Here is a 24493-nt window from a genome sequence, read left to right on the forward strand (position 1 = left end):
TGGGTGTTGCACCAGTGTCACTGTGTAAGTTGCAGTACAAATGCTAGAGCCCAGCAAAGGGGAGAAAGAGACTATAGGACTCGCACAAGGAAAAGGGCACAATAAATTATATATTGCTGGGAGGCTGTCCGGGTGATATGGGATATTTTGCTGGGGACATTTTATTTTTTGGCTTCCATTTTTGAGGTTTGGCTTTCTACTCACCTTAGTAGTGAAAGGTCTGAAGGTACCAGGAACCTCTCACTTTGACAGATGTAAAGGGTCTGTGTGGATGGTACTGGGAGCTAGGTGGCAGACGGGTGACTCTGTGAGGGGTAGATCTTTCCTTAGCTTTTCATTTCATTTCCCCTTTCATCAATATGATCTCAGTGGCTGGGTGAATAGGGATTGCAACTTCCCAGTAGCTGTCCTAGGAGATGTGGGTGAGGAGAGCCTTCTGTTTGGATGATGACTGTGGAAGAGTGTCAGGGCACTACTACCCCCATTTTATTTGGTAGCAGTTTTGTTACTTGATAGCTAGGGATGGAGGGTGAGAGCTATGTTGTCTTTGGAGTGCACCTTCACAATTAAACGTCGCTTGGGTCCTCAACTGCAGCAGGTCTTCCTCTTAGATGATTGCTATAAGGTAGCTGAAAATGATGCCATTGACTGTGAACATGGAGATCTGAGGGAAGGATCATTTGTGGGGCTCAGGATGGCTAGTTGCTCTGCTACCAGGTATAGAAGACAAAGTGGGAGGAAGGCTTTTTTTGCTGATAGAGGCAGGTGTGCAGCCCTTGTTATCAATTCTATAGATTTTATCTGGAACCTCTTCTGAGGAGCATAAAGCATTGTTTGACAGGGTCCAAATGCTTAGGTCATATGCAAGATTAGTGGCTAATAAAATCCACAGCAGGGCTTGTAGGGAACATTCCTGAGCAAGGCCACCAACTTCTGCAGAAGTTGTGTGGTCTTCCTACGTCTGCAGACAGAGCGCGCGCAGAGCTGCTCAGAGCTATCCAGTGCTGAAGCAGAGTGAAAACTGACCTGATTCTTATCTTTTTTTCACCAGACATGGAGTTTGTTGGGGCTTTTTGGCTGCCATCCAAATTACTGATCTTGAACTTGAATTTCTTGTGTGGGTTAGGTCCTTTCTGCCCAGACACCATTGTCACAGGTTTGCTCAGATGAGTCACTATCACTAGTGGCCCCAAGATTTGAATATCTGGGGCACATTGTTTTCAGTGCAGGGCCATCATCTCTGGAAGCTGCCTACCCTGTTAATCCAACAGAGCCTGAGCATGTTGACACCTTCAGGGCACTTTGTAAAGCTCATTTGCTTACTCAGGCTTTTGATTGGTGGCTGTGTGGAGAGAGTATGTGTGCTATTTTTAACAGCTTAATTTTGAGGTTGACTCTTTATATAGTTGGTTCACCAATTCTCATATTATTTTGAATGAGCTGGACATGGGTCCAGTAATTTTTACACATTTTAGAAATAAAATTAAAAAGTTAATTCAATGTCTACACATTTCTCATCATGGAACATTTACTTGACAACTAACAAAGCTGTAGCTCTCTTACAACCCATGTCCTCTTTGCATTGGGCCCTGCAGCAGTGAAGCCATAATTCTGTGTTTGGTGGTAGCACAATCTTTCACATGTCGACAGATTTATGATGTCATAAAAACAGGATTATGACTTCAGTGCAGTATCAAGATGAAGGGAAAAACTGGGATGTAAAGGCGAACAACGTTATGATGAACGTACATATATTTTTATAATAGGACAAGAACCAGACTGGTTTGTCACATTTCTTTTTACATAAATATCCTCTTCCTGTAGGTTTGTACTAGTCTGAAACATCTCTGTTAAGGAATATTTTTATGAAAAAAAAACATACAAAGCTGTGCAGCTCTTGAAGCATGGATATTATTTAATGCATGGTGTCACGAGCATTGGACCCTGTTTGATTTGCTGTCAAAGATCCACTGTGCTATAATGGATACGGCAGTGTAGATATGCTCATTTCAGGTCAGATGACCTTGTCCACTTTATTTATGATTATTATTAACAGAAAGGCTAGTTGTCAGACATAATCAACATGAATCTACAGAAAGCCCCTTTAAGAGAAGTTGTAAAGAGCCTTTAAGGGAATCACCAGTAGTCTTGTCAGATTTCACAATTACTTTTGAAGTTCTGACACACTGAAGAGACAGAATTTTTTTCTGTGATTAAGATCTTGGTTTTTTTAATGTTCTTAAGTGCATTTTTACTTGTAGGTACTTATGAATTGGTTGTTATAGCCTAGGTATCAGAAATACAATGGCAGCTTTTGAAAGATAAAGCCAATTCATAATCTATAGGTTTAGCCTTGGTTTAAATTTCAGAATCTAAGTAAGTGTGTGTTTCATAGGCAGCCTAACGTGGTATATGCAGTATAAACACACACACACACAAACCATCTTCCATTATATTCTCCCACCCACTCTTCAAACTGAAATATGACAAGATTACATCATCAAGCAATGAGCCTTCTTCCCTGAAGTTAATAGATCAGTTTAATAAGTTGCCCAATTTTCCCAGCATTTAACACTGATACTATAATATTAGTGGGTCAGTATAGTATTGCTCTGAAATGATTGCTTATGGTAGAGGGGATTTTAATTATAATTACAGTTAGCACTAATCTGGGGCTGTACATTTTCAAAGCACTGTAGAAATGTTATTTAATCCTCCTGTGATGTAAGTATTATTATAATCCCCATTTTGCAGATGGGGAAAATAAGGCTGAGAGGTTAACTAACTGGCCCAAAGCCACAGAGTCACCTCCACCCTAATGCTGACTAGATAGACCCACGATTAGACCTCAGGCAGGTTGGCTCCAGGCCTTGAGCTCAGCTGACTGGACCACACGTCTCTAATCAATGCCACTGCCCTTTTAGAACAACAGAGCGGAAGGTTTGATTTGTAATTGTCTATTTGTGACAGACTGTCCTGCCTCTGCACCTCCTGGCATCGGTGCAGCTGCTTATTCTCTGGTTCCTTCCCTCCCCCATTAACCACTCCCCACTAAGAGTGAATAGGTGCCTCAGTCACTTACTTCCAACTGGGAGGATGGGATTATGCAGCAGTGAAGGCGGGTGACACCTGAAAGTAGGGAGGCAAAACTGACACACACATGCTGAAAGGCAGTTTAGGCATATGAAAAACTATATTATCTGACACCAGACTTTGCTTATTAGGGAACCCTCCCCATGGACAGCGCCTAGCACGATGGGGTCCCAGTCCATAACTAGGCTCCTGGGCACTCCAGTAATACAAATAAATAATAATAATAATACACTGGTCAGCAGCTCTTGATCCCCACACACAGAATAGGCCACAAAATAGCTACTTCCAGCCCAGAGAACCAAAGTGCTACGGTTGCTTCTGAACACATGTCCATGGTGCAGTGCTCCTTCTTTTTAGCAGTGTAGCCATGTGTTAGAAATAAATGCAAACTATAAGGTAACAGTGACCTTTTTTTTTTTTAAATGGGGGTGGAATTTGAAAAGCACGCAGCAATGGCCTTAACTCTGCTCCCTTGAAGTCACTGGTAAAGGCTAAGTGCTTTTGTGTCTCCTTTATGTTACCAGGAAAAATACTCCAAGCAAATTCCCTTTTGCAAAGTCATGACAGTATTTCAGGAATGCCGGCTTTAAGGGGTAGGCAGGGTGGGGCAGCGGACTAGGCACCAGATTGGGAGTTGTAAAACCTATATTCTATTTTCTGTTCTGCCAATGACTCTCTGTGTCACTCTGAGCAACTCATTTAATGTCTCTATTCCTCTGTTTCCCATCATAAAACAGGATGATTTTTGTCCAACTTTGTACAAACCATTGGGATTCTAGAATGAAAAAATATTACATACATGTTAATCACTATTATTCTAAAGAGTTTAGCATCTGAAAACCAGTGGACCAAATTCAGTCTGTGTGTAAGCAGGCACAGCTCTCACTGAAGTCACTCTCAAAGCTGAATTTGGCCCACTGGGTGTAAAGAGCCAGCTTTTTAGGCATATGAAAAACTTTACTTCTAACACCAGGTGCATGGCTCCTGGCAGCAATGAGGTAAGGCTAGAACAGGATCCAGGCCTGTAATTAGATTTACACTGTATAGCAAAGCTTCACTTGGACTCCCATACAATATACATGAATGCCTTTGTTTTTTTCCCCCTGAGTATATTATTTATTGGTTCCTGGTACCTGCCTCCTATGATGTTTCCAGACTGGCAGAGTCTTTAACGAGCCCTCTCATGGGGCCAATAGCACAGAGGAGCGTTTGGTACAATTTGTAACAGGATGAGGGTTTTCTATGGAAACCACAGAGCTCTTCCTTCGGCATCCTCCTTCCCCTTTCTGGAATTGGTTTGGGTGCATAAAAGAGTCTCATGTCCGCGTTTTATATGGCTAGATCAAAGGCCTCTGGCATGTCTGTGACTAATTACAGCTTGCAGTGGTAGTTCAGGGCTGGATGGTTTTCTCTCCTGAAGAGTATGTGTGTGTTTAGATTTCTGGTTCTCTCTAGTCCAATTTTTTTTTAAATAGAAGATAACTGAAAAGCAAATTGAATCTGAGTTTGCAAAAGCATGTGTATCAGAGCTGGTTTCAGCAGGGTGACATATTTGGATCTTTAGGATCTTGGCTTCAGGGTCAAAGGGGGACTTAGAGCAGTGAGTCAGAGGCAAGCAGTGACCGCTGCTGGCTGCCTGCCTGCCTCATGGCAGGGGTGGGCTGTCTCATTGGGGGAAAGATCAGGATTCAGACGTGAGAGGAAGACAAGTCCATCTGGGGAGGAGGGAGATTCTCTCCAGGTGGCTTGGTAGGGAAGAAGCTGCTGTATACAGGGCCTTCAAGTTTGGTCCGTCTGGGCCTATTTTGCCTTACTCATCATTGTATGTCAGTGGTCATTAAAAAACAAGAAGCTAAAGAATCCCTATTAAAAGTACAAGCCAGTCTTCTGAATGAGGCTTATCTAGAATGGGGGTGGACCTAAGCTGCAAAATTCAGACTTTCCTAATGTTTAAAGGGGTTTGGGTCTATTATAATACTAGGCCTCAGTAACAACATTTGGATTCACAGCTGAACTGTCCCAGTATTTAAAGGAGTTTGGATGCAGGGATCTGCTTTAGGTCTCTGTCTCCTACAGAGTTTGACAAATCCAGGATATGATTTTTTTAAATTTTGTTTTTTATCAGGAACCTTTCTGGACTGTAGATAATTAAAGCTTCTTGCTGAAACATTTTAAGGGTTGGGCAGTAAAAGTTTCACGGCTGCTGGCAGCTCTTCCTTGGTGCTAAGTTTCACCCCCAAGAGTAGAGGAAAGTACTACGTGATTCTAAACATCGTCATTAAAATGACAGACTGTTTAGACGTGACAATAATTATATATAATTGTAGTCTCTTTACATCACGTCCTACCATTATAACTCTAGGTTTCTCTGGAGTCAGAGATGTTTTTAAGAATGGGGGTTCAGAGATTCTGTAAACTCCAGATCCGAACACTCCTCAACTCTTAAGAACTTTCAGATCTATTTCTGTTAATGAAAATACTAGAAAATACCAGGCACGGATTGAATCTGTGGGCAGCAAATAACTTGAATCCAGCTCAAACCTGCTACTGATATCAGGCAGCACTGAAACAGGATCTTAGCAATAATGATGAAACACAGAGACAGAGCTTTTCTTGTTGCATCCAAGTGAAAAGGAATTCAGTTCACATTTAGCCTGCATAAGCTCAGAACTGCAAAATATCCCTGGCACCATAAAGCCAAAGGGCATTTCCAACCCTCGCATCTTAATTTGTCCACATCCACAACTGAGGACGATAAGGACAAAGACAATAATTCACATGCTGCGTTATCCCCCGCCATGACTGGTGCCATTAAGAATTATAAAGGGAGATGAATCTTTGTGAGTTGGTGACCCCCCCCCCCCCATTTGAACGTGTGACTGTTGACTGGATTGCAGAGAGGGGTGAGTGGGGCCAAGCCACAATTATTTTCTGTTGTTGTTGTTCATTAAAACAACAGCATTGATTTTCCCAGGTCAAAGCCAGGTCATTTCATGCCACAGATCTGTGTGGAAAGGGATCACAGTAATCATTTTTTACACGCTTGACTACCATGTGCCGGTGCTGAGCTTTCGGCTGCACGAACATAGGAATGATTTAATAGAGGAAATGGCAGCAGGCTATTGTGAACTCTGCAGGCTCCATGTAACATGCATGATTGAGTCAGACACCATTAGGCGGGTGTAAATAAAACCTGGTCGCTGTGTTGGCACAGAATTAGCTTAGTGGAATGCCTCTGCCACTGTCCTGTCTGGAGCTGATGCGGTCATAGCAGTGTCCCCTGTCCTTGGCTTGACTGGCAAGGTGACTGGTGAATCTATTACTTCAGTGCTATAATGCTTAAGACAATAAACGGCTCTGTGTCATCTCCATATAAATAGTGTCATGAAACTGACAAATACATTCGGCATCAAAGGCCAGCCATAAGATAAAGATTTAGGAAAATCTCTATATTATGGCACTTTTTTGCTAGCAATGTGTGGGTGCTGAGCACTGTACCGATAAGATCTACATCTTCCCTGGGACTTCTCCCAAACTACATGTCAACCAGCCAGGCTAAATGAAGTGCTGTATCCTGATTTGGTTTCAGCAGTGCTCATTCACTGGCTCTGAACACTATGCCCCAGGCATGCTTCCAAAGGAAGCAGTAGTTTGGGGTGTGTGGTCAGGAAAGGTTGAGTAGTGGGAAATTGACAAAAACAGGTCAAAGGAAAAGGGAGGAGGCAATTCAGTCATGGGCAACTGACTGCAAGGGCACACCCCACAGGAAGTAGGAGTGAGAGGAGAAATCAGTCTTGCTTTCTCAAATAATAAAAGCAGAAGCCCAGTTGCTAGAAAGTGGGGAACAGCAGGGGGAACTCTGCATACTGTCTTCACAAACAAACAAAAGGCCTGAAGCGACACAAAAAAAAGTGCTATTTCTAATGGGAGGAAAGTGTTCTCTGAAAACAGTGCAGTAGAACAAATTGTGTGTTTTGGGGTTTACTGTTCTACAGTACTTAGTGTGGTGATGTTTAATCTCTTTTGGGTCAGTTGTATGGCTTGTTGGCCAGGAGAATGCTGAACCGTTAGATCTGTACACAAAGGCAGTTGTACTTCTAACAGCAGCTCGTGTAGTAATGAATGGCTCCTGCTCTGTATCTTATCTTCTTCCCCCTTTGAACTTGCAATGTAAAGTTGTGGAGTCATGGGGCATTTAGTTATGATTTTTTCTATTTATTGGACCTTGAAATTTTAGGGGGCAGCTACTGTTTTGTGCAGAGTTCAGATGCAGGCTGCTGCAGAGGAGACACACATTCAGCTCCTTATGGAGACTTTATTTTTGTTCTTTTTTGTTTTACGTTTATCTATTTTATTTTTAAAAATTCAGATTGGAATTTGCCCATAGAAAGCAATCTAACTGGGAATACACTGAGACATCCAACACCTAAGCAAATCCCATTATCTTTTAGGATTTCAGGTACGTGTTTAGCAAAGAACATTTGACTAGTTCCATTGACTTCAGTTCGACTCTTCATATTCTTCAAATTATGATCAAATACCTAGTTGATTGAGAGTCCTTTGTCTGTAGTATCTTAAAGATGAAATCTTCTCGACACTTGTCTTCACTACAGAGTTAATTTGACTTCTAACTTGAGCGTTGTGCCCAATTCAAGTCCCAGCCAAATGCCTTAACTCCAGTGTGGTGGGGCTTTTAAATTGGCTGGTCCTTTAGGGGGAATAGGCAACTCATCAGCTGCCAACCCAGTCACTCTGTGCAGCTCAAACTGTTATTTCACAGTGTGGCTGCTCTCACTCAACTTAGACTAACTCAAAAGGAGTTAATGTGGGTGTAGCTCATTTAAATTAACTCTACAGTGAAGACATAGCTTTAGGCCTTGTTGTCACGCTACAAAAAGTATATTTTTTACGTTGCAGTAACTAACACACACGTGCTATCCTGAGGTAAACTAGCAGAGGTCGGCACTATCCCACACCTGCAGTTGACTTTGTTTAGTTTGTCTTGTGGTAAAAATAAAGGGCCTGGTCTTCACTGCGTTTTTTTACTATGGGATAGTTCACACATGTTCGTACCCTGAGGTAAAAAAGGTACTTGTTTTAGCTGTGAAGACAAGGCCCTAGGGCTTGTCTTCATGTACACCACTACAGCAGTGCAGCTACACCAATGCAGTGCTGTAGTGAAGACACTCCTATACCAGCGGGAGAGCGTCTCCTGTTGGCGTAGTTAATCCACCTCCCTGAGAGGCGGTAGCTGTGTTGACAGGAAAAGCCCTCCCGTCAACATAGTTCTGTGTACGCGGGAAGTTAAGTCAGCATAACTGTGTTGCTCAAGGATGTGGATTTTTCATGCCCCTGAGTGATATAGTTATGCTAATCTAGACCTGGCCTTAGAGTCAGATGCAGGAGAGGCTATTTAGTAAACAGCCTGCTGTACTATAACTGAGACCACTTTTACTGGTTTGGCAGTGGAATCAGTGGACTGGATTTCTTTTGCTCTAGGATGAGGTATTGATATCCATTTAGTTTTTCAAATGGAAAACGAATGACTCGCTTTTATATTGTTGGAGGGTCAGCTGGCCTGAACAGATTACTGGTGCACCGTGTGTGTTTGCATATATCCACTACCAGGGGGAGGGGAAGAGGCATGGATGGATGTGTGCTAATACTGCCAAGCTTCCAGGTTGAACAGTTGCCTTTTTTAAGCAACGTGCTGGCGAGCAGAGGAGTGGTGCATTGTAGTCTGCTATAAAGCTCTTTATTAATTACATAGTAAAGATTTATGAGCTCCCAGCCCCATAGAGCCCATTAATAAACATGTGTCTTCAAAGGGGTATTTTTTAAAGAAAAAATATATATGTGTTTGAACAATTGAATCCTTGTCTTTGTGTGTTATCATGGATGAGCAAGCTGTCACCTGCCCTGTGGTATTCATCCTAAAATGTTGCTTTGGATGTACCTCCTTACCCAGCCCATTTAATGTGAAATCAGAGAAACCCCAGAGACTAAATGGAAGGACTAGAAGCGGTAGGAATTCCTGTCAAGATACACCATACCTTAGGTACCCAGGCTAATAAGCAGCCCATTAATCAATGCATATTTTAAATAGATTAGGTTCCATTCAGCGTCACTGCAAACATGCAGGAGTTGTTTCATTTTATTTCTTCCCAACACATGCCCAAAAGCAAAGATATATCATCCAGAGTCAGTAAAAATGAAGAGCGTTGACCCTCCCCTTATGCTCCCCCCACACACACATACATACCTTGAACCTGTAGTCAGATCTACACAGATGGTCCCCTGTGTCTGTGCCGAGCCGCATTTACTTCAGTAGGACTCCATGCAGACGTAAGGGTCCACCCACCCGGATCAGGTCTCTCTGGCCTGTGTTTATTTAATGTCTTGACGGAACAAAGACCAGACAGCCACATTATTGTGGTAACCCACTGGCAGCCCAGACAGGAATCCTGACTAGGAAAACACAATGAGCTCATATTCGCTTCTGCCACTCTTGTCCACTCTGCCTGTCCACCTAGTGATGGTCACCGGGACACATGGCCTAATGTAAGAGCCCATGTAAACCACCTTTTGGATCATATGATTCCTCTTTCGCACTGGGTCAAATGGGGATGCGTGAGTACTAAAAAGCAAAACCACCCTTCTACTACACACACCTGTAACATCTTCCCCCTATTTCCAAATAAGGTCCTGATTCTGTCCTCACAGCAATGTGAATCCTGGGTAACTCCACTGAATTCAGTGCAGTTAAACCACTATAAGTGCCATTGGAATCAGGCCCTGAATCTCCCATAGGGAGGCATGTCCCATCTCCTATGAGATGAACCCAAATCTGCACCAATTACATAAAAAATTGGTGTTAACAAACACATGCACACTGGAGAAAATACAAACTAAATGCTTTATACAAAGATGATATTAAATGAGTCACAAGCAGGAGTTCCCACCAGGATGAGTTTTGGTTGTGTTCAACTGAACCCTTGTAGCACTAAAAATAACACATAAGCACCGTTAATACATTTCCCCCTCTGACATGAAAATGGATGTATGCATTAACACACGGGCTTGATGCAAAACTCATTGGGTGAGGTTCTTTGGTTTGTGCTATACAGGAGGTCAGACTAGATGATCATAATAGTCCCTTCCAGCCTTAAAGTCTATGACTCCATGAATATATAAAATTGCAAATGTACTAAGTAGCAAAATACAACTTTGTTCTCAGATTAAAAAATTCCAGTGCTTGATCCTGCAGTAGGATGAGAGCCTTTTGGGAAGTATCCAACACAGTCTGCTCATAATGGAAGCACGCCGTGCAAGATCAGTCTCCAAATTTGCTACACTTTAGTTTTAAAAACAATTTCATCACTGTGGACTGGTTTGAGTCAGGAGAAAAATTGGTATCACTTGTCACCAAGTGAGGGTGATATTCCTTTAAGCTGAAAGGTTAGTGTTTTGTTATTTTATAACTGATTTCTTTAACCTGAACATGCCAGGCTCTTGACAGAGTAGGTGACATGGTACATTTCTAAATGCATAAGTAAAGCCCTCAGTGTTTTAACAAAATTGGTTATCCCTTTTATATTCTTATGCAAGAATTCTACCACTCTCTGGCCTGGTGCTGTTTAATCTCACGGCTGATTAACAGCTGGTCTCTCCCTTTGGTTGTCTCTGTGTGGGGCCACTGGACCAAGGTCACTCTTAGCTTTGCAATTTAGTTATGTCACTTGAAACAGTGCCTTTGCTGCATTTGTCTCTTGTCAGGCCACTGCCACATATATCTGTGCCATCTGGTCAGTTCTTGCTGGGTCTGTGTTGTCATCCGTCACATGTCGATTTTACTCTTGATGATGCAGCTTCATCTAGGGCCTGATCCAAAGCCTGTTGAAGTTAATGGAAAGATGCCCACTGAAGTCAGGCCTAGGATCACTGTCGCTCCCTGATGTCTGTTAGGCTTCACTGGTTCCTGCATGGTGGATTGTCCAGCATTTGCTGGGCCCAGAGTTTAGGAGTCACAGCACTGTTATTTTGAAATCTCAAACCATTTGGCAAAAAGTTAACCTAGCATAGGGGGCTTGGAGACAAAGAGTCTGTCTCTCCCTGACTTGACTTCTCTCTTTCTCTCTCCTTTCTGTTTCAATAACTTTATTGATATGACAAGGGCTACCGGTGTTGCCAAAGTGAATGCAGGATGGCAGGGCCGTTCTGACAGAGTTGATAGCAAATTTCCCCAGTGTCTCTGTTTTACATTACTGTCTGTTTCTGATCTGGTGGTTCAGTCTGCCATACATTTTTAAAGTCTATTTCTACAGTCTCCCATTATGGAGAAATCCTGTAGAAAGTGATATAATTTCTGTAGGCATTTGTTTGTTTTTTGTTTTTGATGATTCTATAGCATTTAATATACAACTGTATCCTTGCCATAAATTTCTATGTGATCTTGCAAACAACCTATAGAAAGGGGGGTCATTTTCCGTTAGATTCTGTGGATTCAATCCTGGCTCCATTGATGTCAATAGTAAAATTCCCTATGGGTTTTTTGATTTTTCCCTAAGGGTCTTTTCTGCAGTTTTCTCTTCTGCAGTCTCCCCCTTCTATCTGTAGCTTTGTCACGTAGGGTAGCAGTACGCATTGGTCTCTAGGTTAACGTGAATGGTTCATGACCAGGCCTCTTCCTCACAGAACTCCCTCACTGTAATTCATTCTCAAGCACTTAAGTCCAAAGCTTCTCTGAGTGCTCATATTGCCTCTTCTGTTGTGCCAATTGGCAGCACCTCGTTCCCTAGAAAGCAAACAACAAAAGTGCTGGGGACCAGTTAAAAACATCTTTAAAATAATTTTGTGTGTCTTTGCAAGCAGCAGGCTGGGCAGAACCACTGTAGCCCTTCATTTCCAGTCATAGGAAACCACAGAAAACTGCTTGGGGACTGGACAGCCAGTAAACTATTTATTAGTCTCATTTGTCTCACACCTCTTCCAGTACCTGTCAGGGAATCAGCCCCTTTTCTCAGTTGAGGCCGTGTTGATGTTGCTTTACCATACTGTGATGCTAACAGAGGGTATGAAAAATACGAAGGAAACAGATATCTAACGGTTAGAGTAGGGGACTGGGAGTCGGGAGATCTGGATTCTATTCCTCAGTCAGTCCTCCTGATTTTTTCAGGCCCTATTTAAACTACACGGTTACACAAGTGGTGGCCAAGTCATATTACTACATAGTTTATTCTTGCCTATGCAGGCGGAACATAACATGGACTAATCATGCAATAAGTAAATAACTCCACCAGCAGCAGGAATTCTGGGAGCACTAGAGAGATTCACTTTAACCACCACTTGTCTAACCCTACCCAGAGCACGCCTAGATGACACGGCGGTTAAAAAAGCATCAGCCTGACTAAACCAGTGCTTTCACTGTTCTTGTCACTACCAGAGCTACACTAACATAAACGGTAACATAGACATAACCTTGTAGCCTGGTCCAAAGCCCACTGAAATAATTGCCATGACATCCACTGACTTTGGTGGTACATAGGCAGGCCCCCTGCAGTTGGGTTTTCTTATTTGTACTATGTTTATTAATAAACCCTTAATAATGAGAGCAAGTAAAAATGCTAATTATTTTTCATGGGGAAAATCTGAAATATATTTTTTTCTAAATTTAATGGGAAAATATTGGGGGGGAAGGTAATGAAAAACTGATGGTTTTTTTCAGTTTAAAAAAAAAAAAGGATTTTGCTAAAAAATATCTGGGTTTTGAAAACCAAAACCAGATTTTACTCCCTGAAAACTGAAACAAAAGCCAAACATTTTTACTAAAAACTGAAAATTTGGAGAGAAAAGTTTTTGATTTTTGACCAAAAAAAAAAGGAAAATTTTGACCAAAATAAAATTTCCCACAAACTTTTTCATTTCTGTTTTTCATTAAAAAATGTTTAGCTAAATTTCCATAGGAAAGGCACAGTGTAAATATTAATACTGACTTACCAATAGTGTATCTTGCACAAACTCACTGGTTTTGTGTTACAGCTTGTGTATAATCTGCCAGTGTTCCATTGACACTTGCATACACACGAGTAGATAAGCTAAGTGGAGTTTCACCTTTACCGTGTAGGTGCATGTGAAATGTGATCTGTAAGAGGATGCATGGAATGAGACAATGATCTGAAGGCTCCCTGCATGCTTGCATACTATATGAAAAGGAGAATACAAGTCTGTGTCATTGGCGGTTCAAGATTGTGCACCACAGGAGCCCTTGCCTCATTGAGCAGAGTCTTTCCATTGACTTCTACAGGGTTTGGATCAGGCCCATGATGCGCAGAGCAGAAGGTTCGTCTGCTGTCTAGCAAATAGTTCCATGTTATGGAATCACTGTATTTTATCCTTTTCCTTTTCAAAACACCTAGAAAATTCCATACAGAAAGTATATGAAAAAAGCACTAGAGTTGCAAAGTAAACTCTTTATTACTAGAAATACCAAAATTAAGTTTGCACACACAAGCTTAACTCTGCCCCCTTTTGTGTCTGCATTGTGATACACCTTTTTAATTACAGGATAATGCACTGTTTTTTCAGCATGACACCCTGTACCAGGGTTTGCCGGTATAGCTATACCTGCAAAATCCTCTACTGTGGATGCAGCTTCTACCAACAAAAGAGTGTTTTTGCTGATACTGTATAGCTCATACCAGTTCATCAAACACCATGAGCTATCACAGCAAAAGGCCTTTTTTTTACTTGTGTAACTGCCTCTACAATGGGGCTTGCTAGCATACCTATGTCAGTTAATTGTGTGTGATATATATATATATATATTCCTAAGCAACACAGCTATGCCAGCAAAAATGTTAAGTGGAGACCAGGCCTGAATGTGTGGATTGGATGGTGAACGAGGAAAGGATGTATAGTGATTGAGGCAGACAGCTGGAGGGGATTGATTGGAGTACAATGAATGAGATGGGGGGGGGCGCGAATTGAGCAATAAGGGGAAAAAACCCACAACACATTTGGAATAAAGGAACTGCCATGCTGGATCAGATTCATGGTCCATCTAGTCCACTATCCTGTCTCTGACAGGGGCCAGCACCAGCTGCTACAGAGAGAGGTACTAGAAACCCTGAAGTGGGCAGTTATGGAATCATTTGCCCCTTGTTTAAAAGTTTGCTCATGCCCAGAAGCCTGAGGGTTTATATTAGAGCAGCTGCCTCATTCTCCAGGTATCCTGAAGAGAACACAGTTAGTGATCATGTAATTAAAAACTGCTTTGAAATACAGGGGGCAGAAACAAGGTTGCACAGGCAACCTTAATTTGGACATTTCTAGTCATCTGTGTGCTTCATTTTAAAACTGCCTGGACATAGTTTTTGTATGGAAAAGTATTTTAAATTGGGACTATCTAGGGTCCGGGATGGCTGTTTCCAATTTAGAAGCTCTGTAGATTAGCCACAGGTTTTTCACAGGGAAGGTGAATGGTGGGAGAAATGATTCATCAGTGTTTAAAAGTATTCTTTTCAAACCTACAGCCCCCTAAATCAGTGGGACAAGACATGCTTGTTTGCCTATTTTTCTGCTGGTGTGCAAACATTAGTGGAAAATCAGACCTAATTCTGTATTTGCAAATGCAAATACTGGAAGGTCAATAGATTTTTAGCTTTTACCCAAACACCACCTTGCCAGTAGTTTACAAGATATTTACATTGAACTTAAAATGAATGCAGTTTTTGAGGTTCCTCTAAATGATTTTATCTTGGTTTTAAAATAAAATCTGTGCACGATTATGCTGTATCCTTCCCCTGCTGGCACCAGGTTGAGTCTTTGCAGCCAAGAGAGCCAGTGTATGGTTTCATTCAGGCTGCTTCTCTCTCCTCCCCCACAACCTCTCCTGGAAGAACACTACAGTAGCTGTCAGCTAGAAAATAAACCAACCATGTTTCCCTCTCCCCTCACCCTCCATCTGTCTCTTTTACTGTATTAAGCCAGGAAGAAAAATATAGCTGATTCCTTTTTCTCTGCCTGTGTAAGTCTGTCTCTCTCTATTTCCCATCACCCTATACACACACCTTTCTTGCTTTCTTTCGTCATGAGGTTAGCACCATATTTACTGCAATTAGCAGTACAGTAGCAGCTTTCCACACTGCATCAGCTTTGTCTCTATTGGCCTTTTTTCTAGAACTGTTCAACCGTTGCACTGCCCTCACCAGCAGCGGTGCCCGAACAGAAACCATATGCAGGGAACTGCTGGTATTTGAACCACTATGGCCTCTCACCATGCAGTTCTGATTATTACTATGTCATTCCTACCACTTCTGCAGCTGCAATGGTGCAAGTGCCCCAGTGAGAGAATTTCTGGAAGAATTCTAGCATGGAAACTCTGGTGGTGAAAATCAAGTCAGAGCACAATTGCTGCAGGGGTAGTTGTACGCTTGTTTCTTTTCAAAGGCACAGATGATAGTTGGGCACCTAGCTCCCATTGACTTTTCATGGAAGTTGGCACAAAGGACAGGTTGGCAGCCATTTGAAATTGTTCCCTAATGGGGGCAGGCTAGCATGGGCTGGCTAGCGTTGTTCCCAGAAAAAAAATCAATCCACACTAGTCAAACGAACCCCTGGTAAAACCATAGTAGAACATGTCAGGCCAGTTTCACCAGCAGACTCCAACCCTGCTGCAAAAATTTCTGCATGTCAGTAAATGTATGCACATGAGTAAAGCATGCACAGAGGTTTTTGCACATTGGGGCCATCCCGTGTACAGGGTCTTAGTGACTTGGTGCTCTATGTTCAGAGTTAAGAAAACCCAAACCTTCATGTCCTCTCTCATTGTTTTTTATTTAAGAGGGTTGACTATATTACGTGTGTGTAGAGGTCTCTTTTGGAGGAGGAGCAGAAATGAGAGGAATTAACTATGCTAACATAACTTGACAATTCATGCACTTTTTAGGGTCTCAGAGACGAAGACTCATCCCGGCTTTGTCACTTGATACAACCTCCCCAGTAAGAAAACCTGCCAACAGCCCAGGGGTCCGTTGGGTAGATGGTCCACTGCGAAGTGCACAGAGGGGGATGGGTGAACCCTTTGAGATCAAAGTCTATGAGATAGACGACGTGGAGAGACTCCAACGGCGACGAGGAGGGGAAAGCAAGGTGAGTGCACCTCAAAGGACTGATTCCCATTTCGATCCTAAAGGCCTGATTCTGAAAGGTGATGAGCAGCTTCTGGGATCTGCTCAACATCTCACAGGATTAGGTTCCAAATCAAAACTCAAAGCTCATAGATGAGCAGCTGCAAACCAAGCTAGCTTCTTTTATCAGAAACTTCCAGAAACTCACATGCTCAATGATCCTCATCTTGATTGACCTCTGCGCCCTGCCACCATCTGTTTGGGAGAGTGAGTGATTGTGCTTTTGCTCATTGTGGCTCTTAGGTGTGGAATTTTCTCTCCCTTGACATCCTCCCAAGCTCATCCCTCTCATCTTCTAAAAAGCATCTGGAAAGTCTAAGAGTCAGATTCTCAACTGGTATAAATTGGTGAAGCACCTTTGAAGTCGATGGAGCTACACTTACCCCAGCTATGGAGTTTTCCATGATAATCTCTCTTGACCTTTGTCGACGACCCTCCCCACCCTTTTTTAATCATGTCACATTATTTGGCTTTTGTTTGTTTTATTGTTGTTTCATAATGATTTAGATTGTACGTTATTTTAAATTGTTGTTCAGCACCCTAAATATCTGATGCTTTCAAAATACAAGTATTAATGATAATGAATTAAGAGTTGGTCAAAAATGCAAATATGTTCACAAAACTATTTCCTCTTTTGTTGAACGTTTTTGAAATTTGATTTTTATCAGCTCTTATTTACTATAGAATTGTAATATTGTATCTATTACTTACATAGCACATAGCTATGCATGGTGGTTTAATACAGCGGGAGATGGATTTCCTACTCTGAGGAGTTTAACTATTTGGTCAAATCCTGATGTCCTTACTTAAAAACAACCAACCAACCTTCTAGGGAAATGAATTGTAGCAACTTTTTTGCTTGAATTAATTTGGATTTCAAGATGTTGCCCATTATTAATAACTTATTATAGCTGCTATTAGCTTTTGCTGCTCTGCCTGTATATCCTAGCCTCGCTTGTGAAGAGCAAACACCAAACCAACCAAACAAAAAATAAAACCACCTATTATTCTGGCCAGTGATTTTACCTGCTTCCATGTTAAGTGGTTTGTAGTTATTATTGACTGGAAAATTGACTGAATCCAGGATGGATTTTTCTTACCCTTTTCACCTATTCTTTCCCTTCTCCTTTTTCCTGGTTGGCAGGAGCTGATGTGCTTCAATGCCAAGCTGAAAATCCTGGAGCATCGCCAGCAGAGGATTGCTGAGGTCAGGGCCAAGTACGAGTGGTTAATGAGGGAACTGGAAGTGACCAAACAGTACCTGATGCTGGATCCTAATAAATGGCTTAGTGAATGTAAGGACTTCATTTTAATTGCCTGTATTCATAAGTGCCCCCGGTTTATTTCATTGAGGGGAAGCAGAAAGATTGACTGATGCTGAGGCTGTGATGTAAGCTAGTATATTTGTAAACTAAATTGAACTGATGTGACCTAGGGGCCGGAGTTAGATTGACTGTATTTCTAGAACTATTCCCCACATAATTCCTATTAAATGTTGACTACAGAGCTGAAAACAATCCTATTCGCCCAGGAGCCGAATACTGGAATGGTTCACCATTGTAATGGTGAATATTGCCCTTGCCATTGCCAGATTAACGCTCATGTGTCTCAGTCCACAGCTCCAGAAAATTAGATTTTTAAATTTCTTTATTTTTTAATTTTTGGCCTCAGACATATATCTGAGTGTATAATGTGTATGTATAATAAATCTACTATCCTTCTGCCAAATAACACTATGAAGCAAATTTGTCTTTTGACTCTAATGGAATTGCATCCAGGATTAATTTGGCCTATTATTTATAGCTAGAAATTGCTAAAGTTCATAGAAGTTTGTCTTAAAAGGAATTCACTATCATAGCCTCAAACCAAGGAAGACTTAAATAAATAAAAATAAAAGCCTAGAAGAAAAAGATTAAAAGAATTGCAATGAACATGCAAAAATCCGTACTTGCACGCAGATGAGTGACAATCAGGTTTGGTCTACACTTAAAACTTATACCAGAATAGCTGTTTCAGTTAGGTGTGTGAAAAAGCAGACCCCTACCCCCCCCCCCGGTGCCACAGCAATGCTGACAAAACCCCCAATGTAGACGTGGCTCTGCTGATAGAAGAGGGCTTCTGTCAAAGTCTCTGACATCATTAGGGGAGACGGTGTTCCTGCACCAGCAGAAAAATTCCTTGTGTTGGCATATGCTGCATGTACAGTAGGTAGTGAGGCTGACAAAGCTATGTGAACTTAGGCTTTGTAGCGTAGACATAGCTTCAGACACTCTAGGGGGATGTGTGTGTGTCTATATCTATTTTAAAAAAATGAATCCAGTTTTATTTGGGGTAGTTGCTACTTGTAATCGTTATAAGCCAATGGGACTTTTGTTGCAGCAGTTGCTTTTGAAAAGTTCTAATTTTCCCTTTGATAAGTGCAGCAGATAACATTACCACAGAATTTGCAGTGTTTGGTACACTTGACAGGGGGAGTCTCGTGAAAGTTGCAAAAATGTAATCTAGTTACCAAGGGCATACACACAGTTTTAAAGGTGACCACTGGAAGTTTGCACAGATCAACATTCACTTAGTCATTTGCTCCGTTGCTTCCATTTCCCATTGGAGAAACAAGGCAATCCTCAAGCATTGTACAGACTCCAGACCTTAAGAGTGAAGTTTAGGTGATGTAGATTAGCCAGATTCCCTCAGATCTACCCTCACCCAGACTACTGCTGTGCAAGGGAATCCAAGCTCTCTTAATATATGTGCTTAGGAGCCATAAAATGTTGCAAGTTAAGTTAGCCCACAACCTACTTTAAACATACGCTTTCCAACATGTAAGACTCACTTACCAATGGGGAAAACAGGTGTAACCAGGTCTAGGAGATTCAAAGCATAAGAAAGTGTAAGGCTCCAAATTCAGCGAAGCACTTAAGCACGTGCCTAAGTCTCTAAATCTATCCCTATTCAGCAAAGCACTTAAGAAAGTCAATGGGACCTAAGCACATGTGCTGAATGGGGATGGACTGAAGCAGGGCATGAGTATAAGGGGGACTAAATCAATGTAAATGGATCTAACTTACCCTACACATCACTTCTGAATTTGGTTCCATAGGGTTCCACCTGTATATTTCATACAGAACCAAGTTAACATGGAAAGTGAAACACACACATTCATGCCTCATACAATCAATGGAAAGTACTTACCGTGAGCACTGTGGTTGTTATAGAGTATTTGGGGGTGGTTTTCTGGGGGAGAGCATACGGCTCTGTGAAAATGTGGTACGACGACAGTAATCAGTGATTCTGGAGCAGATGGGAGAGCATGACACTAGATGAAGAAACTGCTGTTAATATTTAATATGCTACTGTACTATTTTCACGCTCATTGAATATGAAATGCAGCTTTAAATGAAAATGCAAACCTAGAGTTGATAATATATACAACAGGGGTGGGCTCAAAGGCTTGGGTCAGGCCCATCTGTCCCAGTAATCTGTGCTGGGTTTTGTCCACTGTCCTCACTACCTTATTTCCTTTCTCACAGTTGACCTGGAGCAGGTATTCGAGTTGGATTCCCTGGAGTATTTGGAGGCCCTGGAGTGCGTGACTGAGCGTCTGGAAAACCGCGTCAACTTCTGCAAGGCCCACCTCATGATGATCACCTGCTTTGACATCACTTCCAGACGTCGATAAAGGACCAACCTCAAGAAAATTTCAAACTACTGCCCCCTCCCCTTCCTGCTTCTTTTGAACAGCACCCCAAAGACAACAGAATGAGGATGAAGGTTGGTGTCAAGTTTTGACTGTGTGAGAGAGAAGAGATTTTCTTTATAACACCGAAGAATAGTATAAAAAAAACAAATATGTGATGAACGCAACAACACTGAGACGTAAGGATGCCAATTTCCCTAGCCTGAAAGAGCACTTTTAAGGACATGTTTGTAAATAAGAACTGCTGGCAGAAGTGACTTCTTCCCCTGTGTTAGCTGAGAGAGGGGAAGGGGTGGTTGTAGGATGGACTGCTGTTGAGAGCTTCATAAAAAAATATTGCAGAGAAAGACTATTTAAGTGCCTTGCAAATCTTTATTATCCAAACATTTATGTTCATACTTTCTTGTGTACATATGGTGCTAGTCAAAGGAAACAAAATCAAACATTTTTGAAATGTATTTACAGCTTGTTTTTTCTCTTGGTGTTTTCTCCTATTTCAGACTTGCTGTTTCTAAGTAACTTGTGTTTGTAGAGATATTTCCTAATCAGTACAGCATATGAATAAATGTTAACTGTCTTTTATCGTTACCGGAGTAAGGCCACTCAAAGAGAACATTACCTCTCCCAGATGGTTCGAAAACTGTTTCTGGCAGTGAGTGAAGTTAGATTGCACCCTCTTTGCTCTTAAAGTGCTTTATCTGTTAAAGAACATTGTGAATATTACTGTTGGTAGAGTTTTACATGGTACCATGGAAGAGGAGAAAGAAAACTATTGCAAAATAACTACTGCAATATGTGTTTCATTTGATGTAACTCTACCATTTGTTCTCCTTTTTGATATACCCTTAGCCTTGTCCTGGTGATGCCAGAGTTATGGCTGACAAGACACCTTCCTCTCAAACCCCTATTTTCAGGTGCTAATAACTTTCTGGAAAATTACCCTTTAAACTGAGGTTCTCATGCTTACCAGTCCAAAACTGAATGATTTTTGGGTGTGTGTGTGTGAAATATCTGGTGACATTTAATTTGATCATTTCTTGAGTTATCCCATTTTTAAAACATTTTTCATCTGCTTTTTTTCTGTGATGGATCATTCCACAGTCAGGGCTATAACTGAGGGGCACTTGCTCAGCTCAGTTGTAATTGTTCAAGAAATAAACACACCTTATAAATGAGTGGACATATCATTTTGGGCATGGAGTGTATGTAACTTTCCATACCAAATTAAGTGCCAAATCTTAGTCCCACTAATGCCAATGGGTCCAGCTCTGCAAGTGCGAAGAAATGCTGTTGTATTTATTTCAATGCATATATGAGCACTTCTATTTTATAACACACTGAATTATTTAGCACAGATTTTTTTGTTTACTGAAATAAGCACACACACAAATTCTGCTCTCAGTTACACCTGGACAGCCTTGGGCATATGTAGTCAGTGGAGTTATCTGGGAGAAAATAAGGGCAGAATTTAACCTATATTCCGATATGCCTCTAATCACTGGTTTAGAAACTCAATCACATTCTATATGTAATACCTCCTTTATTAGCTATGGGCCTCTTAATGTCCCGTTAATGTCCATGGTGAAGTGCCCATTGACTTCAGTGGTGCAGGTTTGGATGTTGATTCTGCAGTGAACTCCATGCAAGGGGAACTTTGCACAGAGCCCCGCCTACATAAAGCTCTTTCCAGGATCAGGGCCTTAGGCTGAAAGCTCCTTGGGACTCAGGATGTCTTACTTTGTGGGCCTGATGCTTCCTGGACACATACAGGACACGTACAACATCAAGCCCTTTGTTTGTAATACATCAAGCAAACTGATGGCACTAAGCAAAGGATTAATAAATAACAGAAAACTCTACACATGCGCATGGAACAATTACTGTGGATTTCATAAACTGGAGATTCCTAACGTGTGAAATCCCAGCTATTCTGTTGTATTACTCTCGCATTATGCACGTGTGTAAACTCTGTGCATCAAACACAGAGCAGGGACTGGCTGGGAAGCATAATTATTCCTCCGTTGAAAACCATTTGCATAATGTTGGTATCTTGTGTGTGTACACAATGGTGTTAGGGAGCTACAGACAGATTATACATGGAAAGCAGTATGTTAAAAGCTAGCAAATACTGGATGCAAACAAAGTGATAGGCTGGCAAATAGTAAACACAGAGAACATGTTAATACCTGACATCTGACTTGGTAAGTAGACTGCATTGTCCTTTTGGCCCCAAACTTTCACATATTGTCACATTTTGCAGATCACTTGTATGGATTTAAGCTTCTGTACATCATTTTTCATCACCGGGGTGTGCACAATGTCAGCTACATAGTACAGTCCCTGTTACCTGCAATATTTAGGCTCAGTGATCATGAAAGTTACTGTCTTGAATGCTATGACCATATGTTTAGCAGTGTTACAGCTGTAGATTCTAAGACATTACAAAGAAGTCTTCCATTTATCTAACATGTTTGCAGTATTGCTGTAGCCATGTAGGATATGAGAGAGACAAAAGCGTTGAGGTAGTGTCCTTTATTGGACCAAGTTCTGTTGGTGAAAGAGATGAGCTTTTGGGCTCCACAGAACTCTTTTTCAGGTCTGAGTTTCCAGCTCTGAAGAAGAGCTCTGTGGAGCTTGAAGGTATCTCTAGCAATCCTTTTAAATGATATATTATTTACTAGCTTAACTTTGTTAGTCACAATAGACTACATTCATCCTTTATGTAGCTCCAATGAAGTCAATGCAGTTACATCAAGGATGAATTTGGCCTATTGTAGTATTTATTTGCTGTGTAATCACAGTGCTTACAAACATTTTTCTTATGGGACAAAGACTTAGTTAATGAGGATGAACAATTCCACCACACATCAGTATTGTATGCTAAAATATATGGTCATTTCTTTGTAGAATATATGGACCTGCTTCAAGCTCTACTACTGTACTTTTGAGAATTAATGCATAAAGGGGAATGAAAATCTGCCACATGTTTACATCTGAAGCTGCAGAATTTCTGCCTGGGTGAAAATAGCTTTTTATTTGCCTCTATTTTTATATTTCAGATATCATTCCAAGACACAAAATGGATCATTCAGAAATATTTATTACCTTATTACTGGAAGACCCAAAAATTCTACAAGCCGCACCCTGGCAATCCCACACTTTTTAGCAAGTGCCAACATAAATGCTATTCTTACTTTCTACTGTCCTTTTAAAATCAAGGTATCTTACTTCTCCATGTGCAACTTAATAGAATGCCAGGATTTGCATACTGGAACATCTTTTCAAATGAATGGAATGACAGGATGTGAGAAGCACATCCAGACAACTAGCAGTTGAATGTAGCAACGTTGGCTGTAATTAGGTTTCAAAGTGAACATTCCGTTAACATGAATGGGAGGTGGTCACAGTTCTCTAATTTCAGGTCTCAAAGTGAGGACTGAAAAAGACATCAAGGTACTGGCTTGCATTGCCATGGCTGTCCAATGCACTGTAAGGACAAGACATTTTGGGTCTAATTCTGAAATCGCTTACCCACACAAACATAAATAAAGAGGTAGTGGAGGTATACGAGTTTAAGATCAGACCAGGGCTTTTCTTAAATCAAAACCAGACTGAAAACCCTTGACTTAGGGGGAGTTTGAATCTGATCTGAATGTGGACAGCTCAGCTGGTCCCCTATGTTCTATAATAATGGGCCACATTAAAAACCAAGATCCAAGTGGGAGAGGACTTTGTGGAAGGCTGGAGTGATCACTTTAGATACTGGAGAGCACAGCAAAGGTTATGGAAAACCTGGTATTTTTGAATAATTCATTCAGTTGTAAGCAGTGTTCCCACTAATTTTTCCATCCATGTGCACCACCAGTAGAAACCAAAAACCTAATATAAAATATATTTTTAAAAAGTTACCATAGGATAATTTCTCCAACCAGGACAGGTTAGGAATTTTAGAAATCACTCCTCAAAGAATTAAATTTAAGCATGAGAGAAATAAAAATTATGAAATGCACAGACCAGTCAAAAAACTAAAATAACACACTTTGAAAGAAGTATCAAGAAGTACAAACAACAATAAAACAAGTATGTGTGAAAGACAGAGTGTGTGTGTGTGAGAGAGAGAGCGAGAGATGCGCATTGCCCCTTTAAGTAGATCGGGCACGTTTAGACACAGCAGCAGCTGGCCGCAAGCTCCGTCCTGAGCCCTGTGGTGTGCCCCGCTCTGTGGAGATGGGGTACAAGGGCCGGGGGGAGGGGGCCATTTGGACATCAGCACTTCCTGACCCCCTCCCCTCTCAAGCAGGAGGCTCCCGGGAGCAGCATGGGAATGGCGGGAGGGACACCTGAAGTATACAGCACTTGATAGCCTGCTGGGGGACTGCCCAGCTGCGCAGCTTAGAGAGAATTTAGACTGTAAGCAAGGATTACATGGAGGAAATGTAAGCGAAAACTGATACTGGTCCTGTCCTTTCCTAAAGCAATACTGTACGGTTATAATGGGCTTGAGTCACCTCTCATCTAC

The 24493-nt window shown here is 41.5% G+C and overlaps 1 protein-coding gene across 2 annotated transcripts in view; it reads left to right on the top strand.

The window, feature by feature from the left end:
- Positions 1 to 20562, top strand: part of KIF26B (kinesin family member 26B) — a 426203-nt gene extending 405641 nt beyond the window's left edge. For both annotated transcript variants that reach the window (XM_075126974.1, XM_075126975.1), the window contains 3 exons: positions 16040 to 16242; positions 17425 to 17575; positions 19808 to 20562. In XM_075126974.1, the coding sequence (XP_074983075.1) occupies positions 16040 to 16242; positions 17425 to 17575; positions 19808 to 19956 (503 nt within the window). In that variant the 3' untranslated portion in view covers positions 19957 to 20562. The remainder of the gene's footprint in view (positions 1 to 16039; positions 16243 to 17424; positions 17576 to 19807) is intronic.
- The last annotated feature ends 3931 nt before the right edge of the window (positions 20563 to 24493 follow it).

This window comes from Caretta caretta, chromosome 3, assembly GCF_965140235.1.
Source record: "Caretta caretta isolate rCarCar2 chromosome 3, rCarCar1.hap1, whole genome shotgun sequence".
Classification (NCBI taxonomy): domain Eukaryota; kingdom Metazoa; phylum Chordata; order Testudines; family Cheloniidae; genus Caretta; species Caretta caretta.